This window comes from Anoplophora glabripennis, unplaced genomic scaffold, assembly GCF_000390285.2.
Source record: "Anoplophora glabripennis isolate ALB-LARVAE unplaced genomic scaffold, Agla_2.0 scaffold57, whole genome shotgun sequence".
Lineage (NCBI taxonomy): Eukaryota > Metazoa > Arthropoda > Insecta > Coleoptera > Cerambycidae > Anoplophora > Anoplophora glabripennis.
Window position 1 is genome coordinate 1,477,540 of NW_019416296.1, and position 25,751 is coordinate 1,503,290.

Here is a 25,751-nt window from a genome sequence, read left to right on the forward strand (position 1 = left end):
CTAACCCCACATTTTAAGAATTATTTTCACGTACTTATAAATAAAAGTAAACAATTTTATATGTAGGACTAAGCAAGTAAATGTTATAAGAATATTTACATGTGGAATTATATATAAAAAAGATAGTATTTTCGTAGATTTCAGTACCTAAAACCTTAATGGTTTGATCGTTTTTTGCACCTGTTTATTCGTTTTACTGCGGCGTCTTTGAAAATACTCAGGTGGCATGACATAACATTCCTATTATTTGATAAGCTTTAGATTATTCAGTTATTAAATGTTTGAAATTATTTGTCTTTGCGGAAAACACTATTTAAAGAATATGGTAAATTTTTGTCACATTATTTCATTTTCTGTTGATATCTGAAAAGGCGGTAAACACCCCATTAAAAAAAAAGTAAAAGTGAAACTAATTCGAGCGGCAGCTGTGACGTACTGTCTTAATTGCGTTGTCTGTTAATGGGAAGCACAACTAAAATCTCATATTCTTTTATTAAGAGTATAAGAGACGGACAGATAGGAGTTACACATAAAAGAAGTTTTTTATAATAACATGTCTGCACCATTGAAATACAAATTTTTAATATCAAACAGAAATATGTGTAAGGAGTTTTCAGCGATATTGCTCGTACAGTTTGTATTAACTTTCATTGTAGAATGGTATTCAGTGACACAATACATTACACATTTTTTTATACAAATGCCCCATTGTATATAAAATGCAAAATAGGCAAATTTTAGTATCAAAACAAAATTTACTCGGAATAAATGGACTTTTCATAAGAATTTTTAATGATTATTATAAATTTGTTAGCTTTTTGAAAAACTGAAAATAAAAAGTTATCAATTTTTTAATCAATAAGGATCATCTAAGCTCTTTATAGCTCTAGAATTTCAATTATTTTAGTGTTCAAATGTGTAATTTATTTACACCTTTGTAAAGGAGAGAACGCATTAGGCGGTCACGGTCCCATCACATTGTGAACCGTTCTGGGCTGAGCTGATCGTGGTCTTTTACAAAATCAGTTACATTTGGCAATTGCATACAATCCTGCTCACGCTCTCTTTTAAATAGTTGAGGTTTCAGTAGTTAAAAAAAATGAGTTATATGGAGGAACTTGGTCTCAATTGCAAGATTTTTTGAAAACGATCCGTGGAGAACGTGATGCGAGCGAGACGAGCTCGGGAATGTCTAGTGCGAACGCATACATTATAAAATGGGAAGGAACTCCACCGCAGGCGATCAAGACTATCACGGTCCGCGATGCGACGGGACCGCGACCGCCTAATGCGTTTTCTCCTTAAGTTTACTAAATATGAAAAGAAATTCTTAACTTTGTAGTTGATTCCTTTGGGTTTTTGGAAAAGTGTCAGGTATTTTTATGAGTAGAATCATCCCTGAAACATTTTGCCCTTAGCTTCCAGATATAGGTACCCTGTATATGAAAAAAACTGAATTTACGAAGTTTAGTGTTCAGTTTTGTGCCTATTAAATAACACTGAATTACTATTTAAAGATTTAGTCCTGTAGCCAGGGGGGTCCCAATTGCCTCCTTCATTTAGATGGAGTTACCCGTGTTTTTTTTTTTTTTTTGGGTTGCGGACCCCCATTTTTTTGGTTGGAGTTTTGCCAAAACTTAGTTTTTCATTTTTTTGCAGTTTTTTGTTAATAAAAAACTTTTCGACATCCGGGCAAACTTCTACCCAAAAAATTCGTGTTCTGCAGCTCAAAATACACAAAAAACATTTGGGTAACTCCATCTAAATGAAGGAGGCAATTGGGACCCCCCTGGCTACAGGACTAATATATAAATATAACCATCAGAAATATAAAATAAAATACTGCGGACTGTTTGGTAATATTCAAGAAACCAATTAATTTATCTTTAAAGAAATAAAAAATATAGCAGGAATCAAACGTTACACACCTGAAATTCTCCATAATCAGTTGAACTACTTTCGTGGCGGTTGATTTTAGCCTTTTCTTTTTTAGAACTCAATCGTCTGATTTTATCAATGCGTTTTTTCCTTTCAACAGAGAGGCGCTTGCTGCGGTCAGACATTGTAATTGTATTGGTAGCAGTTTCTATATAAAAATAAAATAACGGATGAGGGACAAGCATACAGATTTTTTGTGGAAATAAAGTATTTAGTGATCGATATGGACAGCTAACAGGACTGATTTTTGGTCAGAAAAATGATACAGGATATTTACAAGGTTGGAAAGGATTTGTTAAAGGTTGGCAAAACGCATTAACAATAACCGTTTCCAATAATCAAAATCATTGAAGCTGGAAAACGGTATAAAAATTAAAACAATTAAAGTTGTTAAAACATATTGACAACCTCTGGAATCGTTCCTGAGTTACTACATAAAATGAGGTGAATAGTTGTTGCAGTAAATGGTGTGTCATTCTTTTTGTAATAAACAGAAACATTGCTAATTCAGTTTAAAATCACTCAAAGAATTGCCCCTCGAAGTTTATCGACATAGTTAACACCTTGTATAAAAGTAATAAAAGAAAATTTGCTTTGCATTCATGTCATAATGATAGTTTTTTATTTATCGGTTAGGGAATAAGTAATGTCCGTTTTTTTTTCAAAAAGATATTTTATTTTTAACCCGACAATTAATTATCAACAGGCTAATCAGTGATTAGCCTCCATCCTTATTATGACCCCCTTGCAACGTTTAACAAGTTTCTCAATGCCTCTTCCGTAGAAATCCTGCAGTTGTGACTCGAAAAACTCATCCAATCAAACTCTCAACTCATTGTCGTTAAAAGAAAAAACGCGTAATGAGTTCGACAAAAGAGAGAAAGAGGTGAAAATCAGAAGGTGCGAGATCGGGAAAGTAAGGCGGGTGGGGCAGAACTTCCCAATTCAGTTCCCGAATGGCCCCGTTTTGGTCGCATTGGCAATATGTGATCGCGCATTATCATGTCGCTAAAGAACGTTGTATCGCTTTTCAGGTCTTTTTTTGTTGTATAGCTTCATGGAGTCGCCGTAGTTGTTGGATGAAGTTCTGGTCTTGTTCGCTTGCTTCTGGGGCTTAACCATCCTTTCTGCTATTCCAAGTTCACCTACAGACATCATTTTTTATCACCAGTGACAATACCACACGTTGATCGATGACGACACAGCAAACTAGCGACAATTGCGGAGTGTTTATTCTTATTGTTTTCATTCAAAAGCACCCAAGCACCGAGTCTTTGGGCTTTTCTCATCGAATGCAGATGGTTTACTACTGGTTCGTAATCACATCCCATCTCCTGAGTCAATTTCCTTGATAGTACAGTCATTGAAGCTGAAAATCAGCTGTAACCTCTGAATTCTTTGAAACTGCATGGATTTGCATGAAAATTTAGAATAAGGCTCATCTTAGGCTCAAGTTCAAAAGTGACATAAGCCCGATTGACGCTTTTTGTTTTTTAGGGGTAAAAACTACCCCTAAGTGAAAAAAATTGAAAAAATTAAGTTTTAAGCATTTTATTGATAAAAATCTTGTTCAAGCACAAAGATTAAATAATGTTCCATGTTCTCGAACATGTTTTATGATATATTTGATCTTTTCGACCCTTTATTTAACCCTTAAAAACTACCCCTATGCAAAAAATAATGATAAAAAATTACTTTTTAAAGATTTGGAATGATTAAATCGTGCAATTATTTAAAATAAAAGTTACCTTATAGCTAATAAAAGAATTTTTCCCTTTCAACCCCTAAAAACCACCCCTGTATTGACAAAAATGATAAAAAATTACTTTTTAAAAGCTTGGAATGCTTTAACGGTGCAATTATTTAAAATAAAAATTCCCTCATTGCTTATGAAAGAATTTGTATCTCATAACACTTTTCAACCCTTATAAATCACCCCTGTGCTAAAAAAATGATAAAAAATTACGTTTTAAATCTTGGAATGCTATAATTGTGCAATAATTTAAAATAAAAATTCCCTTATATTGTTTATGAAAGAATATTTTACTTTTGCCATTTTCAACTCTTATAAACTACCCTTTTACCAATATTAATGTAAAATATTTTTATTATAATCGATTTTTAAATATAATCAATCATAAAAAAAATTGCTACGCTGCATATAAATAATCACACTAAATTTTTTTACTTATTTTATTTGTATAATATAATATATAATATATAAAAATGAGAAAGCCTATTTTGCTCCGAAAAAATGTCATTGGTTTTTTTACCATAACTCGGTTAATTTTGAAGCTATAGTATCCTACAAAAAAGCATTTTAAAGATAATTTCAAGAGCTGTAAGATCGTTTGCATATAAAACCTTTTAAGTCCTTCGTTTTTTAAAGGGAAAGGATCGAAGGGCTCGAGACAGGTCGTTTTTTCACTAAAATGGATACTTCAAGCGGCGATATCTCCTTTATTTTTTATGCTATAGGAAAAAAAAAAGCAAAATATTTGTTGAAAAAAAAGCTACATTTTTGTTGTCTATCATTTTTTACGTATCTTTCATAGTTTCAGAGTTATTATATAAATAAGGCAATTTTTTTTGAATAATGAAAAATACGTTTTCAACTTTTACCGTACATTATTAAAAAAATACGCATTCTAAACCGGTCTAACTTCAGGATCGTATGAAAAACACTAAAACAAAACTAATTGTAAAGGGTCTACGATTAATTTTAATTCTGATGGAAATGGTACAGCGTTTACTGCTCATTTTTCCTTAAAAAATATGAGCAACCCATCTGTTTTTGACGATAACTCCCTCAATTTTGCTCTAATTAACTTTTATAAGTGCACAGTTTGAAGGTATTTTTGAGTACTACAAAAACTCCAGGAGCGTTATACACGTAAAATTAATCCTTTTTCCGTTATTTGACGTACATACATCAAATCGAGTATTCTCCCCAAAACAAGTCCCCTTCCACTAACCATATTTCGCTTTGTATAGGACGTACAACACTTTTTAAAAAACGATTTTCTTTATTTATAAGCAACATTTTTATCGTCACTGTAGCGCAGTCGGTCGAGAGTGCGGTGGCAAGCATTTCTCGGCTAGGCTGCCTACTCTGGTCCGGGTTCGATCCCCGGTGTCGGCACTGGCAATGTCGATGGATAATGGGTGTTTGTCCGTGTTTTTTCAAGTGTAGCCCCCTTCCGCACAAGCCTTTGGCTTTGGATTTGGGGGTTGTCTCATTTCTGTGGTGTGTTTTATAAGCTACATTTTTGTTCATTACACTTTTTTTTAATAAAATGCGAAAAATACTCTGAGTGTTTTTTTTTTCACTCAAAATTCCAAATTTTTAATCGTAAATAACTAAAAAACTATTGATTTGTCGAAACAATTCTTCGAATATTTTTTGCTCAAAATTTGATTCTCTATCGATTTCCAGCGTTATTTTTGAAAAAAAATTTCCACTCCCGAGGTGTGTCAACCTCCAACAGGGTGGAAGACGTCAATCGGCGCTATATCACTAATGTTCATTGATCTTTTTTCTAACTATCTGCCAAATTTCAAGTCGATCGGTTCAGTTTCAAAGAATTCGTAGGTGAAAAGCTTCAATGACTGTACTATTATCGATTGTCTTGGATTTTCCTAAAGGAGACGATTCAAATTCAACAGAACATCCAGAACAATTCATGTCTTTAAGGTTGAAATCACCTTCTTTAAAATGCGAAAATCATTGATGAGACGTTCGTTCATTCATTGTTTCATCACCATATATGGCACAAATGTCCTGAGCAGCTTAATCGGTTTTAGCATTTTCCCCACCTAGATTAAAAACAAAAAGAAAGCAGTTGGCGAAAACTATCGATTTTATCAACCATTTCAAATGAATGAAAATTCACAAAAATTAAATGTAACGCAGCAACCTAAAACTCAATCTGATAGAGCAATAAGTCCTCTTTTGAATGACATGTCAATTTAACATGCGTTCACCTGAATTTTTAATTTGAAAAAATGGACATTACTTATTCCCCACAAATTGTATTACCTACTTTTATTTAAGAACAAGTTTGAAAGAAATATCATTGCTCTTATGCCAATTTAATTTTAGTCACCTATGAAGTAAAAAATAAAATCTGTTATTTGACTACTTGCCAAAAATATGTTTGAAAAATTATTTATGTTACTTACTGCTGATCTTATTGTTCTTTCCCTCACTCAAGACTTTCTTTTTCACTTTATCTGTCTCTGGTGTGGTGAATTTTCTCTTTGTACTGGACGAAGGGGTGCTTGTTTGAGGAAAAAGATTCACAGCAGACTTTAAGGGAGATATGTGTTGTTCCCGCTGCAACTTCCTCGCGCTAAGCTTTTGCTTTCTTGCCTGACAAACCACAAAATTTCATATTTTAGTTGTTACAAATCAAAATTTTTTTAAATGAAATATTTTCATTTTAAAATTAAGCGCATTTACTGAAGCCCAATTCCAGAGCACATCAATGTAATTTCCTGAGATCATGTAAATCTCTTCTCCTCAAATAAAGTTTCATTATTTGCATACGTTAAAACATTAGTTCTTATAGTTTTTTTTTTAATAAATTCATTTAAATCATCGATAAACAAAAGGAACCCTAGAGGATATAAGTTGGCACCTTGAAATACGCCACTAGAATATAAGTAAGGTCTTGAATTGAAATTATTAATACATGCATGCATTTAATTACAACATATATCAGTTTTAGACAACCAAAGGCAAATTAAAATTCGCTAAAACGATATCTAATAATTTATCGTTAACGTTTCTAACACTGCACTAAATTGAAAAACGATATACATTTAATAAATTGAACAGAACTTAATCTCACTTCGTCACCTGCAAAATTAGGCTTATTAAAATCACCAATTATCAAAACTTTATAAGAGTTGCAGTGATTCTAGTCCTGTAAAAAGTGATTTCCAGTCTAGTCTTTCAGTCACTAAAAGCTACTTTTAATTATTTTGTAACAAATTTCAAGAAAAAATATTTATTGCTCGTCATAAAATTGATATTAAAGTTGTATCGTTTCCAATCTTCTTAAAAAATTTTCACTAACGAGTTCTTTTTAAGTGTAAGGTTCCCAACTAAACAATAATTTTTAATTTTAATGAATGAACCAACTGTAATTAAGAATAACAAACAAACATACAAATAATGTCACAAACATGAACACCAAAAATTGAATCATAATCTTAAATTTATTTTTTTCTTTTGGATTTGGAACTGCACATTTAAGAAACACATAAAAACATATTAGTGAGCATTTTATTTGTTTATTTAATTTATTTATTCTGGTGTTTATAATCCAGTGGCCTAGTCAGATTTTAAATAAAAAATAAATTCTGTAACCAAATTTTGTCATATTTAACACCAGAAAAAACTCTTAACAATTTATTGAACAATAAACTGAACAAGTTGACCATCAATTTATTTTATGAAGTGTAAAACAGAAACTGACTTCAATAAATTGGGGATTTAGAACATGTTCTAATTTATTGGTCAATTTTAGGGTTGTCTTAAGATTTGCAACTGTAAACATAAACCGTAAACCATCCATAACCAAACTTAAATTAAAATGACAAAGATTTGTTGATTGTGGTTGTCAAAGGAGAAAAAAATTATTATGTTGAAAGTGGTAATATTTTCATTATCTTTAATTAATCGGATAGAAAATAAGTAAAAAGCAAGAAGTAGAAGATGGTGGGTTCCATCATGGATTGGACAAAGAAAAACTAAAGGAAATTTGCACTTGGTGCAATACCGAAAAATTTAGATTACCTATTTTTAAGAATGAATCAATAATGTTTTAATAAGCTGTTGGAAATGATTTATCCATTAGTTTTAGTCGAGGAAATGAAACACTGAACCTCCGAAATTTGTGCAGTAAGATGGATCGTGATGCGGTTTTTTGCATTCGTTTCGTTAGAGCGTCCAGAAAGTTTGTGACCCTATGCGATCAATGAGAAATGAAAATTGCATCGGTGCATAAGAAAAATATATTTTTACAATTGCATCTTGAAGAGTTAAAATATAGAAAATTTATAACTCAGAAAATATTGACGGAAACGAGTTCAATTTTGCTACTCGGGGGTTTTTGGGGCCGCTGAACACGAATATCATGACGGCAACGGTCTCCAAGATACTAGTACCCAGGGTGGCCGGTTTCTATGCCGTCTCCTGGAGTTTTATGGAAATTCGTTATAAACTTAGCCGAAACTCGTTACCTCGGGGTTTTTGAGGTTGCTCAACACGAGTATCACGACAGTAACGGTCCTCGAGGTACCTAGTACCCAGGATGGCTGGTTTCTGTGACAACTATTTTATTCTTAATTATTTTTTATTATAAAAATACATTTATTCATTACAAAAAATACATGTTTTCAAAAAAATATTATACAATTTAATTGGAGCATATCCACATATACTAGTATGTGTAAGGGTATATATTAGCATATAGTAAGAGTAAAACGTAGAAGCAGCGGCCTGCTATCGCAGTCCTTACCTAAAATTTCATCAATACTGTATTAAAAGCGCCAAATTAAAAAAAAATTTTCGGATAATTTATTTAGATATTAGATAAAGCTTATGAAGATGACATGGGTACCTCGGAGACTATTATCGTTGTGATATTCCTGTTGAGAGACCCCAAAAACCCCGAGGTAACGAGTTTCGGCTAAGTTTATAACAAATTTCCACAAAACTCCAGGAGACGACGTGGAAACCGGCCACCCTGGGCACTAGGTACCTCGCAGACCGTTGCCTTCATGAAATTCGTGTTCAGGGGCCCCCAAAACCCTCCAGTAGTAAAATTCAACTCATTTCTGTCAATATATTACAAGATATAAAAATTTTTCATTTTTTAAAGGCCTGCACATACATACAATTTTAAAATGCATTTTTCTTATGCACCAATGCAATTTTCATTTCTCATTGATCTCATAGGGCCACAAACTTTCTGAACCCTCTAACGAATCGAATGCAAAAAACTGCATCACGATTAATCTTACTGCACAGATTTCGGAAGTAAGGCCGTTTTTAGTGCTTTATTTCCTCGACCCAACATTTCAGTTTTAGTTGACGAACAATGAAGTTCAAACTTGGCATCAATGAAATTGGCCAATAAATTGTTGTAAATGTTGAAATGTGTAAAGCGGCAATCAATAAATTGTGAAATTAATTAATTTGTTGGGAGGTAAATTGTCAATTTATTGTTCAATAAATTGTTGTGTAAGCGAAAATGAATTCATATGTTGTTTCCATTTGAAATGAATCACATTGTACTAGGACTGTGAATTAATTTTGAGGTATTTTTCTGTAAATTCAAGGCTTTATAGTGTACATTATTATTTGTCAAAGTATTGTCCATCGCTAGTCACTACTTTTTCCCAACTTTCTGGCAGCATACGGATTCCGCGTCGAAAGAACAACTCATCGTTTGATGCTATCCATCAATCGATCCAATTCTTCGTAAGATTGGAAGCGCAACTTAGCCAGGACGTGTTCCATGAATCGGAACAAGTAGTAATCCGCTGGAGCAATATCTGGTGAATATGGCGGGTGGGGTAAAACATCTCATTGCAGCGTTTCTAAGTATTTTTAGACTTTACAGACAAAATGTGGNGATAGAAAATAAGTAAAAAGCAAGAAGTAGAAGATGGTGGGTTCGATCAAGTATGTGTAAGAGTATATATTAGTATATAGTAAGAGTAAAACGTGGAAGCAGCGGCCAGCTATACCTAAAATTTCATCAATACTGTATTAAAAGAGCCAAATTAAAAAAAAAAAAAATTTCGGATAATTTATTTAGATATTCGATAAGGCTTATGAAGATGACATGGGTACCTCAGAGACTATTACCGTTGTGATATTCCTGTTGAGAGACCCCAAAAACCCCAAGGTAACGAGTTTCAGCTATGTTTATAACGAATTTCCACGAAACTCCAGGAGACGACGTGGAAACCGGCCACCCTGGGCACTAGGTACCTCGGAGACCGTTGCCTTCGTGAAATTCGTGTTCAGCGGCCCCCAAAACCCCCCAGTAGCAAAATTCAACTCATTTCTGTCAATATTTTTCAAGATATAAAAATTATTCATATTTTAAAGGCCTGCACATACATACAATTTTAAAAATGCATTTTTCTTATGCACCGATGCAATTTTCATTTCTCATTGATCACATAGGGTCACAAACTTTCTGAACGCTCTAACGAATCAAATGCAAAAAACTGCATCACAATCCATCTTACTGCACAGATTTCGGAGGTAAGGCCGTTTTTAGTGCTTTATTTCCTCGACCCAACATTTCAGTTTTAGTTGACGAACAATGAAGTTCGAGGTTGGCATCAATGAAATTGGCCAATAAATTGTTGTAAATGTTGAAATGTGTAAAGCGGCAATCAATAAATTGTGAAATTAATTAATTTGTTGAGAGGTAAATTGTCAATTTATTGTTCAATAAATTGTTGTGTAAGCGAAAATGAATTCATATGTTGTTTCCATTTGAAATGAATCACATTGTACTAGGACTGTGAATTAATTTTGAGGTATTTTTCTGTAAATTCAAGGCTTTATAGTGTACATTATTATTTGTCAAAGTATTGTCCATCGCTAGTCACTACTTTTTCCCAACTTTCTGGCAGCATACGGATTCCGCGTCGAAAGAACAACTCATCGTTTGATGCTATCCATCAATCGATCCAATTCTTCGTAAGATTGGAAGCGCAACTTAGCCAGGACGTGTTCCATGAATCGGAACAAGTAGTAATCCGCTGGAGCAATATCTGGTGAATATGGCGGGTGGGGTAAAACATCTTATTGCAGCGTTTCTAAGTATTTTTAGACTTTACAGACAAAATGTGGTCGAACATTGTCATGTTGAAAATTTACTTTATTGTGCCGCATTAATTGCGTTTGGTACTATTTTAAATCACTCAAAATTAATTCACGGCCCTAATATAATAATAGAATAACATATTAGTGACTTACATTTTCTTTTTCATCATGTAAATTAGCTAAATATTTAGAGACGGTCATCCCATAAGTCGTAAAAGAATCATTATGTTGTCGTTTATAATTATCTGCCATGCTGTTAAGCGTATTCTCAATTTGAGGGATTTGCTTAGCCAATTTATTTCGTTCTTTCTCTTCCTTTAGCAACTGACCGCCTCTGTTATTGTAACGATTGGGTCCAGCGGTAGTCTCGTCTAATTGAACCATTTTGTTCCACATGCGCTTGTGTTTTTCCAGTAGCGTTAACAACTCCCTTAAACACACAAAAATTAAGGCTATTGTCTATCGGTGTTTATAATTTATTACAGAAACTAAAAAACTTACTTATTCTCTTCATAATATTTTCTCCACTTTGTAACTTCAATGTCGTAACGTTCTAACAAGTCCTCAGTATAACAATCTGCTTGGAGGAAGGTACATTCTGTTTCTGTAGTTTGGCTGCGATGGCACCTATCCCAGAGTTTTTCCAATTCGCAGCGTTGTTTATCAACGAACACCTAATAAGCAGATAACAGTTATAACCTTACGAGATTTGAACAAAAATAGTACGACTTTCTTAAGCTATTTTTGGTTTAAACACAACAGATAGTGATAAAGCAACGATGGTTCACACTATCCCGTCTCGCTGTATTCAGGTCTCAGTTGCAGTCAGGATATCACATTGAAAAGGTATTTGCGGTTTAGAAGTAACTGGCTTATTACTGCATCCTCTGTCAAGAAGGTTTTGGGTACATCCCTATCATTGTGGCAGAGAGTAATTATTTTTTAAATTTTACAAGCAAATTTTCTTTGTATATTATCGAATGTCAATAAAGTTTTTTGATAATCTAGTGGATGTTATAAGACCCTACATTGTAAAACAGGAGATAATTTTGAGGAAGTCGATCAGTTAAAAACGCAAAAGCAAACCGGATAGTCCGAATGCTGAACTACACGTGTTCCATCTCCTTGTCCGGTAGTCCGATCGTCCTGCCACATCGCAACAAGTTGCGGCAGCATCCGGCAAGTGCGTTAGAACGGAACAAATGTGAACCATGTCATTTAAACCTGTTTGTCTTCTAGTAATAAGAACCGTTTATTTTTGCGATCCAGTTCATCCAGGTCAATTATTAAAGTGATCCCTTCATGAAGACCCGTTCATATGAACGATAACAAAATAGTATCAAATCCAATCTTATCATTCGGTGTTCTGTTTCATCGGTCTGTGCGCGATAGAATGCCTTTTTTGTCACGGCCTGCGGCAGCTAATATCTTCCTGCACCTGCACTATTGACATTTGATAGATTTATGGCCATATATTTTTTATATTTGAATTTTTTTAATGAAACAAATGCATTAATTAATTCCAGACACTTTTTATAAAATGTAAATCACGTCAGAAATTATATCGCTTTATGCTTATGTAAAAAAAAATAATACAGATATTGTGAGAATCTCAAATTTAAAACAATTTTTATTTAGTTTAGTTTTATAGCAGCAGTCTTTGCGGCAAGTTCGCTTGTATTATATTTCACTATTGGTTAAAATTAATAAAAATATCTGAAAACAAAAAAAAATAGAATATGGAATTTTGTATACTGAACACGGTGTTGGTGATAAGACAAAATGCAACTTTTGTTCCAAAATGCTGTTTTTTAAAGGAGGAGCAACTGACAATATAATTCAACATTTAAAATTAGCTCACCAGTTCAGATCTGCAGGCAGAGTTTACGCTCAAACGAACGGTGAGCGATAGAGTTACACAACTTGAACGGATCAATCACGGGTCTTTTAGAATATTTGTTCAATATGACCGGATCGTTCATGAACGACACCATTCCGTTCTATCAGTTGTTTCACCACTCCCTTTAAAACGGACAGTGTGGTCCAGCACTTAGAGTAACAAAACATTTTTATTAATAACTGAAACCACAAATAAATAATACTAATAAAATCTAAAATCAAACTGCAAAGTTAATTTAGCTGTTAGACGTAACGCAGAAACAAAAAAAGTTAACACTTGATATACTTATTTGTAACACCCTGTATAAAAAAACTATTCATTACCTTTATATTAGCTCTCCTCAAATCCTTACAACGTTTAATCTCTGTACGTAAAGCTTGTAGAACATCGACTGAATTACCACTATAATTCTGTTCAAAATATTCTCTCTCTATCTGATCGACATCAAGAAGAGTCCAATATTCATTGACCTTAATACGTGAACGAGCGATTTCAGCTCTGACATCTTTCTGTTCTTTGATCAGCATCTCCCGAAGGGTGTCAAGTTTAATCATATTCTCATCCGTTACCAAAAATGTTGTATTATCTGGAGAAAATACTTCTTTTTCGAATAGAGAAGAAGGTTCTATGTTCAGCTCCCTAGTTATTTTGAGCAATTCTTCTTTTATCAAGCAAAATTTTTCTAATCTGTTAAATTTCTCTGTTTCTAATTTTTCTATGTAATCCTGAAATTTTGCGACTTCTTCACATGAAGGAAGAGGATCATCCTTCAATATTCTTGGCTGTATTCCGAGACAAAGGCATAGATCTGATTGTTTTTTACGCAACTTATCTAGCTCAGTACGTCTTACTTGAATCAAATTTTTATATCTACAGGAAAGAAACTTGTATTTTAAGGAATAATTGAAAAATTAATTGAAAAATTAATTAAAAGATTTATAAATTTAATAATCAATGCTATGAATGTTTAACTTACTTATCTATATATTTTATTAGCTGCTCTTGTTCTTGAAGCAAACTAAGCCGCTGAGTTTTATCACCCAATACCGGCATGTTGACTTGCAAGGTCTGGCACAGTTGTTCAAATTCCTGTAACAGTTTTTCAAATTTTGATAAAACATCACCTTGCACCCTTTCCATGTCCGTAAGCAACTCATAAGACGTCTCTTCATAGGCTTTTATAAAAACGTCCGCCCATTCTTTTATGACGTCCTCATTTTCACCTATTTTTAATACTATCTGACACCAGTACAAAAACGTTTTGTTCAGACTTTCTTCTAAGACGGCCCACATATTTTTAGCCCAGGCAATACTGTTAACACTGCATATAAAAATAAATAAATATTCAACTTCCAACATAAGATATTATTTAATTAATCATCTATATCATTTTCCCCTTGCATCTATAGTTATTGAACAATTTTTAATTCAACACAAATTCAGCTCCTATTTTGAAAAAATAATAGAACTTTCTAAAAAAAAGTAAAAGGAAAGGATGTTGTTTTTATGATAGTGATTAAAAGAACTTGCTAGCAAGTTTTAAGATTTTGTATCCATATGCAGTGCAAAAAAATTAAAAATAGTACTACCTAAAGATATACCTACATTTGGTTATGAAACAGAAATTAGAAAACATTATTTTTTACAGGTTTAATAATTCTTAAGATATTAAAATAAATAGACAGCTAAATAAAAAATTTCCGGGACTCAAAAAATATTTTGCCATTGAAAGTGTATATAATATTTTCAAATACAAGTAAACTTGCCTTTTTCTGTCTAATACAGGTAGATCTAAACACATTTCTTTTTGGTTTTGCATTTTAGTAAATAGTGACTGTTTAGAAAAAAAATTGAACAACTTCACTTAAACGACAAAGTATAACTATTTTAAATTTTATTAACCGTTTGTTAAATATATTGGTTGATGATAGAAGTGGGAGTAAAACCGTTGACCTTGACCATGACCACTGTTATTTGCAGATGTGGAAGGACATCTTAACGTGGGAGTCCCATATTGGTTTTTAGTCCTGTTCGTTGTGTCTGCTTGACGTAATCCAACTCAATCGGAGTATTTTATGGGTGTTCGTTGAAGCCGAGCACAAAATCTATGTTGTTTTTATGCAGGAGTACTTCACTCTGATCAATAAGATCATTGCTCTGCTTACTCTGCCATTTGTGCTGGAGCAAAGGGAGTAGAGTAATCAGCCGATTTAATTTTTTTTGGTTGATACATCTGACCTATGCCGGTAAACATGGGAATGCACGGCCTACAAAGTAAACTTAAAACACCACGTACACGGTCCGTAAAAAAGACTACTGACCGCGACAGTCGTGACACACGTATACAACAAAAACAAATCAAAGCATAGGTTATCATAGAAAATTTTTATGATATGTTATGGTTATGTTCAAGTCGTCTTAACGAACACGGGCCAATTACTCCAAGATCTGACTGCTCTACTTTGTGATATAAATGGATCTGGTGACGTCACTGCTCCATACCCTTCATGATCCAAGATCTCTTAGAGCCACTAGGAGTAGTATCAGAGACAACCCTGAGACGGTCAACTAAAGAGTAAAATTTTAGTTCTCCTTACTGCACTGGTCCACTGTTGTGGAAAGTGAACGTAGATGACGCGCACATCGCAGTTTAAAAAAGCGCGCGGTGCATTTCTAGGGTTCTTATATATTTTATATAAATTTATGTTTTGATTATAAAAAATAAGACGAGACAATATAAGCAAAAATAAAATTTAATATATAAATAAAATACAACACAAATGGAACAATGGATAACATTATTTGATTACATATACATGGTTACATGGTGAGAAAAAAAGTAATGTATCAATAACTTAACTTAATTTTTCAAAAAACGTTCCAAAGAAAAGTTGCTAGGTAACAAATACGTCACATTTTTGTAACCTTTATTTTATCATCGGGTGACAATACGGGAATACGAAACTTAAATTTTTTCAATGGCAGTCAAAGATTTTTTGTTTTTTTTTTTTTGGAATCACACGATGTTAGTTTTACTTTTGTTGATATAAAATATTATGTGGGTTACATAATTACATACCTACTTTGAAAAAAATCATCATAATATTTTCATTTCAAGGGAACATTAAAGTTGTAATTTTTTGTAAAATTTAATTTATTTCATTTAAATCAGATAATTAATTTAGTAAATGTTCATAGTGATGTACATTAACTATTAAACAGTGACCTAACCTTCTTAATTTTTCAAATTTTTTGTAACGTTTTCAACCATATGATGATGCAAGAAAAATTCAATGTCACAGAAATATGACGTATTTATTGCCTTGGTGTTTGTAACTAAAATGTGCCTAAAATTATAAATAATTATTGTTAATTGTATCGATGTTATACAGATATATTAATGCAAGAATGTTTTTATTTTCCGTTTTGACTCCCTTAAATTTTTGCGAAACCGCAAATTTTCTTGGTTTTTTCTTTTGCACCACCAGGGAATTCCTATTTTCCATATCGCTCGTGCAATTTGCCCAGTAATCATTTCTATATGTGTTTCACAGGAAATCCATGAAAAATTAACAACTTTCATAATATGTTCCATGACGATACATGAAATTTTAGATGTGTTATAAATATTTTCGAGAATATTTTCTAATTCTGTAATGGCCTGCCCTACGGCAACTACTAATGATTCCGAAGGATATTGTAAATGGTTTGTGTCTGACCACTCTCTAAAAGTTATATATAAATTATGCGGCGTGTCGGAATTTGAGAGTAATTCATTGGAGCATATATCACAATTTAAATGCTCAAGAATTTTTTTTGCGATAAATCCACTTACATAAGCAACTGACAATGTTGCTGTTGTCCCCTCTCTTACGGCTATAGCAATCGCTTCTGCGTTATCATTCAACTTTTCGATTGTACTTGCCTGAGATGATGGTCCAGCCACTTCTTCAGCCTCGCCGTGTAGAAACTGGGTTAAATTTGTTAATAAATGATGATCGTCATCTTCACAGTTGCTGCCAATTATTTTTTGTTGTGTCAAACCATTTAAAATCTGTGTTTTTAAAGATGCCATAAACTGTTCGACGGTTGGATTATCTCCGCTACCACACCCACCCCGAATACTACCAAATAAATTTTCCAAGGCGTCTTGATTTAGAGAACGTGTCCTTAAGGAAGTTGCTCCATTTGAATGTAGGTACTTCCATATCTGTCCAATAGCATTCAAAGTAATAAGCCATCCAACTTGAGAAGGTGGTTTAGTTGATCTTAAACTACCTGTTGGCGTGATCCTACGAAATTGCCATTTCTTTACCATCTGAAAAGATTCTCTCCAATATTTAAGATGAGCTGACTGTTCTGTCACACAACATTTAACTTCTTTTCCATCAGGTGGTGAAACTTTACTACCATTGAAACTATCAAAAAGGTTATCCACCTGTTTCACAAATGTGGCTGTAGCTATAGAACGTTGCTCCAATTCACCTTGAAAATTAAATTAACTGAAAATTGTATACTTAAATTTGTATGCTTAATTTACCTCGACTTAATAAGCTATACAAGAACGCAGCTACAGTATGGCTCATTAATTGCGCAGCAATATTTACCTTCATGGAATATTGCATTTTTGGCGCTAAATGAACATCTTTAATTTTATGCATAGCACGAAATATTAATGGTGACTTTTGATCAATTTTGTAGGCTTCTACAATATCATTAAATCGGACTTCCATTATTTGCTGACTATCTGCAATTTCAATAGGTAGGAAAACGTTATGTTTTCTAAATAGTGACACCGTGCATTTAAGTAAGTGGGGTGGGTCAAACATGGTATATACTTTTTTATCACCAATGGCAATATAGGGATGCTCCACAGATGAACCCATCTCCTTTAAGGCTTTCACATTAGTAGATCCCATATCACAAATTAATGTTACCACATTCAAACCTGCCGTTCTTACGCATGCTTCAAAAACATTAGTAATGCAATTTTTCAATTTATTCGCAGGACAAGGTCCATTTGAAAAATAATATGCAACTGGTTGTTTCCAATTATGCAATAGACCTTGAACCATAAATACTAAGGCTTTATTTGCCAATTTTTTTGAAGGGTTACCTTCATCGAAGTCTTCAAAACCCATGATACAATCATGGTGAGTGTCATACTGAAGATGTTCTTTAATATCCATTTCGTCAAACAATAACGCACAAAATTTGTCTTCTTCGCTCTTCACAGATTCAGCAATATGTTTGAACAAGTGATTATTTATGCCAGATTGGAATGGCACCTTTCGTAACATTGTTAAAAGTGTATTTTTTGATGGAAGAGCCACAATTCTTCTTAAAAGGTTGTAACACCTTGGGCTTTTTTTAAGCAAAGCTAGGGAAATGATTTTTTCTTGTGTCGTCCATCTTCTGCCATGTGGTGCTCTTCGAGCACAACGCAGCTGAGAAATAAGGAAATCTGCTGTTGTACTCGACATACCTTTGAATAAATTTTTTACTACTGGACTCTCTTCAAGATTTGTTAATGATTTTATATTGTTTGCCTTCAGCTTACAGATTCTTTTTAATTTTCTTATGTGTGCTTCTTTATTTTTCACCATGCGGATTAAACGCTGCTTCTTCGGAGTTGTAGTGCTATATGACACATCTTCAATGCCTCGGAATTGGCGATGGCTAACAGGTGTAGTTGTTCTCTCTTGCAGGCCAGAACAACTTGGAATAGGGTCTTCAGTTACTAATTCACCTGTAATAAAGTATTGCCAACTATTAATATTTTAAGATTGCAGTCATAAAGATCATGCAAAAACATTCTACTGTTTCTCCAATTTGCATACATGCTATATAGTCTTAAGAAAATGAAAATATGAGTATAGAAGAACCCCAATTATCCAGACTAACGTGAACCAGCATGATTGCGGATAACCGACATTTCCAGATTCAAATTTTTGCTCGTCATATAACCAGACAAGAGGTTACAAAGTATATTCAAAATAAACCTTTATCCTTCTCTCTTTTCAGACTATACAACATGTCAGGCTACAAACATAAAATAGAATAACCACGCAGCTATCTATGCTTGTGTTAGTACTTGCTAAAAACTATCTAAGTATACCTATATTAGTACTTCCTGAAAGTTCTTCCATATCAGATACCTGCATGATTGCTTCTTGGGTTTGTACCGTGCATGGAAATAATGTGGGAATAGCATTAGGAAGCAACTTCCTAGTTAAAAGACTCCTGTAACATTCTTCAGAAAAATGTCTGCTGCAAATATTATAATTACGAAGTGATATGCCAGGTACATATACCATACCCATCGATTCTTGCCATATCTTCGATCTACAATAAAGACAGATTTCAATCAATGAAATACTTTTTAAATGCATAAAAACTTACTTTTGTTCATTTGTTGGAAACTTGTGCATTTTCTCCACTTCATAATTACTAAATCCACAAACAATACAGAGTTTTTCAGACATTTTAACTAATACTAATTCAATAATAATAAAATACACACTAACACACGCTTGCACATCTACTTACACAGGAACACAGTAACAAACAATATGGTGGAAACGGATGTTAGGATGTTTATAAACAAATAATCGATAACCAACCATCAAATCAAAACTCGACTATAGACCACGAATAAAAAGATTTCAACATTTTCAACCAATCAAATTGCAGCTCCACCCGCGCCATCTTCAACCAGAGTTGAAAATGTGCAACAAAGATGTCTTAATTCAAATACAAGTGCGTGTGACAAAGATGCAAAATATCGAAAAGGCGAACTGAACTTAGGTGAAGTTGACGGTCTCAGGGTTGTCTCTGGTACTAGTAGCCATCTAGTAGCAGCAGCCATTGTGACAAATACTTTGTTGGTTAGAATTTTATTCAATCACATATTTCTCTAAAGTTTTAAGAACTATGTCTAAAGGTTACGCTGATGATTACGAACAGGTACATTATTTCACTAATGTCTCATTTAAATATATTGATGTTTAAAAATTGGTTTAGTTACACTGTAACATAAACATTTGTTAACAATTCCCATGTGTTAGTGGTAAATAATTAACATAACTACATACCTACATGCTTTGCTGGAATTAATCCCATAATTCAGTATAAATTTCATTATAAACTTGACATTGATTAAAAATTAAAACTAGCAATGCTAACTTGATTGTGTGTTACAGAATTATGAGTACAACTACGATGACTATGGAGCACACACCGGTGATCCAACCTTGGACGAATACAACAGACAACATGTAAAGATGCCCGAGGGAGTGAAAAATTTCTTGATTTATTTTAGAAATAATGTAAACGAGGGNCATACTGAAAATAATACCAACCTATCTCTTGGTTTTTCTTTCTTGTACTAGAGAGCTGTAACCAACCTGACATCATGAAATATTAAAAGAAATTTACAATTCTAGCCGCCCTAATAAAGAATATTTACAGATAACATTTATACAATGGAATATTTCATTGCGTTAATTATTTGTGTCAATGTGATTTAATAAGTGAAATTTACATTTAGTTCACAATAGTAAAAACAAATACCTAAAAGATATTTACGTTTGTGTTTCTCTCGGACGTGTTCTAGTTGTTTAAGTATGGAGTATTTAAAAAGTAGAACAGTAGATGAACACTTAAGGAGTAGTTCCCAGATATATTCTAGTTGTTTCGTCTTGTGTTCGCAAAAACTTATTTTGTTAAATGTTATTAGTGTTTTTATAAGTAATATTTAATGTTATTTAAGTTTTAAGTAAGCTTTCTTACTTAATATCATGAATTGTAACTTTTCGAACTACCTAGCTTACAAATAGGGTGTTTGCACTGCATATATGGGAAAAGTCGAGTTGAATCCTCAGTGACAATTATCCTAATTTAGTTCCAAGTACTTGTAATCTTAGCTGCAAGATAAAACAAAACAACGATTTCGTATCCTATCTAAACAAAAATATACGTACATGTTAATGTTAAGTGAGATTTGTCATCAATATATTTTTCAATAATTAAATAAATACACTCCCGAAATATAAGAATATTTTTTTGAAAAACTAAGCAGTACATTAACTTTAAGAGGAAAAATATGTTCATCAAAAAAAATTATTACAGCAACTTTAGAACTTTAGAATTAAGAAATTTATTTTATGATTTATGTGGCAACCATATATTTATCCGTCTTATACATCTCATAGGCAAAATCTTCAGTGTGACTGGGATCATATTCTAAACCAATATAATCAATTTCTAGAGAAAAATCTCCTCCATGCCTTTCACCAGCCGTGATACCAAAACTGGTAATTTTATTTAAGGGTATCGGAGCTTGCCTGTCTTGTATTCGGCCTTTAGAAGCAAGGAAAAACTTTGAAAATGGTATCTGGAAAGGATAAAATTATATTGTGTAATGAATTTCTATTAATCACGTGGCTTACTCTTGCAACTTGCCAATAAGGCCCTCCTCTTGTAAAGAGTACATAGTGATACATATCATTCCAAGTAATGTCATAGTATCCTCTCGTATTTATATTTAACAAGTATGATCTACCATCCCCTCTTATTCTCATAACTAACATATTGTAACTAGTCCAGTCCAAGTAGGCTTCCCGTTTGAACGATTTCTAAAATAATAATTGCACATTTATTTAAATCAAAAGGAAAACTGGAACATTCATTACTCTTGCACGTAGAGTTCTCATATTACAATATCCAGCACGTTTTACTCTTCCATCCTTAGGTACTCTCATAGACAACTCACCATGAAATAAACCTTTCCCATGATTTGTAAGTGTCAAATTTGCTTTACTGAATCCTTCATTATTATCACTATCACTGGTAACTATCCATTTTTTTAATGACTCGTCTTGTTCAAATTGCCATTTTACGTCTACTTCACCAGGCCGGAAAACTATCAGAGGGTCAAATTCAAATCTTTCTTTGACTTCTTCAGACCATAAGGCTATTTCCTTTTTAAGTTCCTGAAGACCAGTCCTCATTCTTTCTTTAAAGGATGGGACTGGTCTATTATCTTTATAACCTCCTTTATCATCGTTCTCCCAGAAAGTGTTTAATTTTGCAGAGGTTTTCAAAAATCTGGAAGTTTTAATTGCCTTTTGTTTACATAGTGTACAAACGACATTCTTGTAAATATTTAACATTTAAAAAATGTTTATTTCTAACCTAAAAATCAATTCTTATTTTTAAGGTTAAAAATTACTCTTCTTCCTCTTCTGACTATAATTTTTAAGGAGTTTTCCAATTGAAATTTGAGCAAATTCCCTCCGGTGCTCAGATTACTATCTTTCTCCTTCTTATTCTTATGGTTTTAGTCAGAGTAAATGCAATTCTAAATCTAGATCATTACCCGTTAATATTCATAAAACTCTAATTAAACTCCTCACTATATAAATTAGCCTCTAGTATGTAGAATATATAGGGTGTATTTAAATGAAGTAGCGCAAATGTCGGGTAATCTTGAGGTCAATATAATCAAAACGATCATTACGGTAAGTGTAGCTTTAAGTATATTTGACACAATTCAAATTGATTCAAATTTTAAATGTGAAACTGATCCTAACGTACATTACCGTCTAATACAGCAAGTAGCAGATACTATAGACAATTTCAAATGAAAAATTGAACTTGCATTTACTAATTACATGTTAACGTTGAACAAAGAATCGGTCGGTCAACTGATTTTAGTCGATAGGTCAGATTTTGAAGTACGACTTTGGTGATCGAGAGGTCGCTAAAAAAAGTAAAAAACTACTTTTAGGAATTTGAAAATGTAGTTAAGACGGATGTTTAAGTGTTTCGCATAGTAAATAAATAAGAGTAATTTCAAGATTATTTATTTACCAAATAATATATAAGCACAAATGTTAGACAATTATAGACAAAATCCTGAATAATTGGGAGGTTGAGCTCCCACACCTCTCCTGTTCATCCTGCACGTGTGTTCTTCTAATCTTTTAGAAGCGTCGGTAACATCCGTAACATTTTTAGTGGACCAAAGTTTCTCAGCGGCTGCCGATGCTCTAGGCCAAACTCTAGCTACAACGTTATATTCGTTGACTTCTTCTCCCCACATACAGGCTTCGCCACCAAGAATTAACTTCTGATGTTCTTCATTGTCTGTGGCAGCATAAGGATCACAGGCATAAAAATCGTGCCAGTCGACGTAGGAAGACATGTGGTCCAAGTACCAGCAAGCAGAGAGAAGACCTTGTCTTCCTGACTCTACAACCTTAAACAAATTTTAAATTTGGAATACTTTTATGTACATGTATTTGACGCTGGACTATTTCATTTGTGTTCAAGAGACAAGTAAACAATGTTATTTTGTTTTGAGAGAATACCATTTTATTTAATGTAATAGTCGAGTATCAGTTGTATAGGGTAATAATAGGCAGACAGTCGAAAACGCCATAAATAAAATGAATGAAGCAGCGGATAAAGCCAAGTGTAAACTTTCAAAAGAAGAAGACTTTTTGAGTAGTACCTACTGGAGGTTCAAACCACATACCTAAGGTATGTGGTTCAAACTGCGTAAACTGAAAATCACAGTATAACATATACAAAGACGGTTGCTGATAACAATGTTTTGCATACTGCAAACGCACACGTTTCCAATATACTAGGCGCAGTTATTTGAGGTTACACTAGCTTATCCAGCGGTGGGGTACGAATATTATTAAAAAAAATTCAAAAAATAAAGTTTTTACGACGGAATTTGAAGAAATAATATATCGATACGTGTATGTAAAGGTCAGAGGAAGCCTCTGTATAAATTAGACCACTCAAAGTTACACCCTGTATAATTATACAATATTTAATCTACTATACAACTTAACCAGTGAATTGCCAGAAATACAATAAAACTTTGCCAGTAATTGCAAGGAGTTTTGTCAAATTTAGCCAGTAATTTCATATCGATCTGTTGGTATCACTGCCAATATAGTTTGCATTGAATGCGCAGCTTATAAACTCAATATAGGTTTTTAGAATGACGGTGTTTATTTATATAGGGCCTTCAGAAATGATTACAAGTCACGTGACCAGTAATATTGTTTGGAACAGTAACTTTATTTCCTTCATGTTGGCAATTAAATTTCGGTAAAATTAAAAATGATTAAAATAGCAAGATCAAGGTTACACTAAAACACAAAACGTTCTGTTTCATCGGCTGTAATTGGTGTAATTTGTTCACGAGATTTTATTCAACCAATCAACGATCGCATTATCTCGGTAGTAGACGTAACCGGTTTGTCATTGGTCACTGTAAACGCATCATTAATACTAGTGACGCCAAGATTTAGGGAATTTTCGTTACCAATTTTGGGTTGCCTAAGCTCGGAAGTCACATGGCTTGTAAACATTTAAGAAGGCTCTCTATCTACAGAATCTGTTGTCGGTTGTTTGTTAATTCGTTGTGAATATATTTAATTACTGCTGCGTTATTTATATTAGTGAAGTAGTTTTTCAATTCGAGACATGTACAATGTGCAAAAAAACAATTTATTTATTTAAAAAAAATTAATAATTCTGCCTCACAGTCACAGAACAAAGAAGAATTTACTCATTCTTCTTCATTGACTTGCACAAAGTCACATTTCTTTCGCCGCTGAAAACACGTATAAATATATAAAATATATAAAAAGTATAAGCCCTTATTGATCTGCGCCGAAATTTTGAAAAATGTTTTTAATTTACATCACTCTCGCCTCGGGTAACCAATTTCACAAAGGCTTTCAAATGAACTAAAATTAGAGTATAGTACATACTCCTTTCAGTGTCCACTGCCACAACTCCTTCCAAACGTGAACGATAGTCTCCTGTGGCAAAACAACTCCATTAACAAAAACCTCTTCCCATACGATGGAATCGGAGTTCAAATTATCCACAATGTTGATCAACTTCTGGATGTAATAACTCTCAAGCGTTACAAAATTCTCGGACATGTTATTAGCTTCCATAAATTCCACAATATCTGGATTACTACGCCTAAAACACAACGTAATATATAATGCGACGGGTTTTTCCATTAATTAATTAACTAACCAACATTCGAAACCGACTTCATCTCCCCCAAGGTGTATATACGAATCGGGGAAAACTTCTCCAACTTCTTGGAAGAAATCTTTCAAAAATTCATAGGAACTATTTTTCGTTGGATCTATAGGTCCCAATTTTCCAGTCTTATTAAGTTTGTTGTCGGTATAACATTCAGTGAGGAGATCTTTTTTTCCTTCGCCCCAAGATCTCGTATGTCCTAAAAAAATGTGTTTGACAACCTCTAAGGAAATATAATCATATTTTACCTGGTGTGTCAAATTCTGGGACCACGCGAATGCCTCTTAGCCTTGCGTATTCTATCACTTCCTTAACATCAGCTGGGGAGTACACCAAGGTAGAGGCATATGCCCCTTTTGCACTAAAATGAGTAAAATTTTAAAGCAGTTTTTATAGTAGTCATATAATCATAATCTATTAGTAGCATAATTAAATAACTTTTATTTAACGCTAGGTACATAAGAGGTGAAAAACTTTTAAAGCGGGGTCTAGATTCCTTAGATTTTTTAGAAGAAAGAAGAGAATCAGCTGAAAATTAGTTAATAGTCCAAGCAAATAAAATTTTTACTCGAAAAAAGTCCTATCCGCGAGATTATTGTAAAATTGTCTAAAGGAACATAATACAAGACATCTCTCATCTCGTGAGTCAAAAAATTTTATTAGCTAACTTTTCTATTTAAACAAATAAGTGAAGAAACCAGTTTTTTTACTTTGCAGGGAAAACCATCAATTTTAGCGAAAAGTGACTCACAGACAGACAGCTTGTAGGGAATAAAATTATCTACAAAATGAGACTTGTTAAATTAAAATCGGTTAATAAACAAAAAAGTTATTGCAAAAAAACAAGAAAAGTACCCATTTCTTCATTTGTTTATAACTATCGCATTTATTGTTAAAATTTTATAAAACCTATGACAAGTTGAGGGTTTTGCCGTACTTTAAAAGTGTGCCAAAAGTGGGCGCTGTAGG

At 33.2% G+C, this 25,751-nt stretch overlaps 4 protein-coding genes across 4 annotated transcripts in view; all 4 read right to left on the minus strand.

The window, feature by feature from the left end:
* The window catches only part of LOC108917516 (protein regulator of cytokinesis 1-like), a 23,105-nt gene extending 8,189 nt beyond the window's left edge, over positions 1-14,916 (minus strand). Inside the window, exons 1-7 of the mRNA XM_018724149.1 lie at positions 14,462-14,916; positions 13,672-14,016; positions 13,019-13,565; positions 11,297-11,469; positions 10,949-11,225; positions 6,121-6,310; positions 1,929-2,086 (exon numbers count right to left, since the gene is read on the minus strand). Of these exons, the coding sequence (XP_018579665.1) occupies positions 1,929-2,086; positions 6,121-6,310; positions 10,949-11,225; positions 11,297-11,469; positions 13,019-13,565; positions 13,672-14,016; positions 14,462-14,514 (1,743 nt within the window). The 5' untranslated portion in view covers positions 14,515-14,916. The remainder of the gene's footprint in view (positions 1-1,928; positions 2,087-6,120; positions 6,311-10,948; positions 11,226-11,296; positions 11,470-13,018; positions 13,566-13,671; positions 14,017-14,461) is intronic.
* Positions 14,917-17,997: 3,081 nt separating this feature from the next.
* Positions 17,998-19,185, minus strand: LOC111691339. The gene is made up of 4 exons (XM_023453966.1): positions 19,098-19,185; positions 18,814-19,040; positions 18,115-18,444; positions 17,998-18,035 (listed from the first exon to the last, which is right to left on the minus strand). The coding sequence occupies exons 1-4, from the start codon at positions 19,178-19,180 to the stop codon at positions 17,998-18,000; spliced, it is 678 nt and encodes a 225-aa protein (XP_023309734.1). The 5' UTR covers positions 19,181-19,185.
* A 1,603-nt stretch (positions 19,186-20,788) lies between these two features.
* Positions 20,789-21,957, minus strand: LOC108917517 (complex I intermediate-associated protein 30, mitochondrial). The gene is made up of 3 exons (XM_018724151.1): positions 21,389-21,957; positions 21,146-21,331; positions 20,789-21,090 (listed from the first exon to the last, which is right to left on the minus strand). Exons 1-3 carry the CDS (start codon positions 21,866-21,868, stop codon positions 20,866-20,868), a joined length of 891 nt encoding a protein of 296 aa, XP_018579667.1. The 5' UTR covers positions 21,869-21,957; the 3' UTR covers positions 20,789-20,865.
* A 588-nt stretch (positions 21,958-22,545) lies between these two features.
* The window catches only part of LOC108917508 (beta-hexosaminidase subunit beta-like), an 18,636-nt gene continuing 15,430 nt past the window's right edge, over positions 22,546-25,751 (minus strand). Inside the window, exons 6-9 of the mRNA XM_018724138.1 lie at positions 25,031-25,143; positions 24,771-24,981; positions 24,494-24,713; positions 22,546-22,956 (exon numbers count right to left, since the gene is read on the minus strand). Coding sequence (XP_018579654.1) covers positions 22,600-22,956; positions 24,494-24,713; positions 24,771-24,981; positions 25,031-25,143 — 901 coding nt within the window. The 3' untranslated portion in view covers positions 22,546-22,599. The remainder of the gene's footprint in view (positions 22,957-24,493; positions 24,714-24,770; positions 24,982-25,030; positions 25,144-25,751) is intronic.

What these genes read in the sequence shown, in the direction of transcription:
- LOC111691339 (XM_023453966.1), bottom strand. Translation starts at nt 19,180, where the DNA reads ATGTCTGAAAAACTCTGTATTGTTTGTGGATTTAGTAATTATGAAGTG. An exon ending in TTTCCAACAAATGAACAAAA is followed by an intron (nt 19,041 to 19,097) that starts GTAAGTTTTTAT and finishes TCTTTATTGTAG; the next exon opens with ATCGAAGATATGGCAAGAAT. An exon ending in TGCTCGAAGAGCACCACATG is followed by an intron (nt 18,036 to 18,114) that starts GCAGAAGATGGA and finishes CAACCTTTTAAG; the next exon opens with AAGAATTGTGGCTCTTCCAT.
- LOC108917517 (XM_018724151.1), bottom strand. Translation starts at nt 21,868, where the DNA reads ATGTTAAATATTTACAAGAATGTCGTTTGTACACTATGTAAACAAAAG. An exon ending in TGAGAACTCTACGTGCAAGA is followed by an intron (nt 21,332 to 21,388) that starts GTAATGAATGTT and finishes TTATTATTTTAG; the next exon opens with AAATCGTTCAAACGGGAAGC. An exon ending in CTTATTGGCAAGTTGCAAGA is followed by an intron (nt 21,091 to 21,145) that starts GTAAGCCACGTG and finishes TATCCTTTCCAG; the next exon opens with ATACCATTTTCAAAGTTTTT.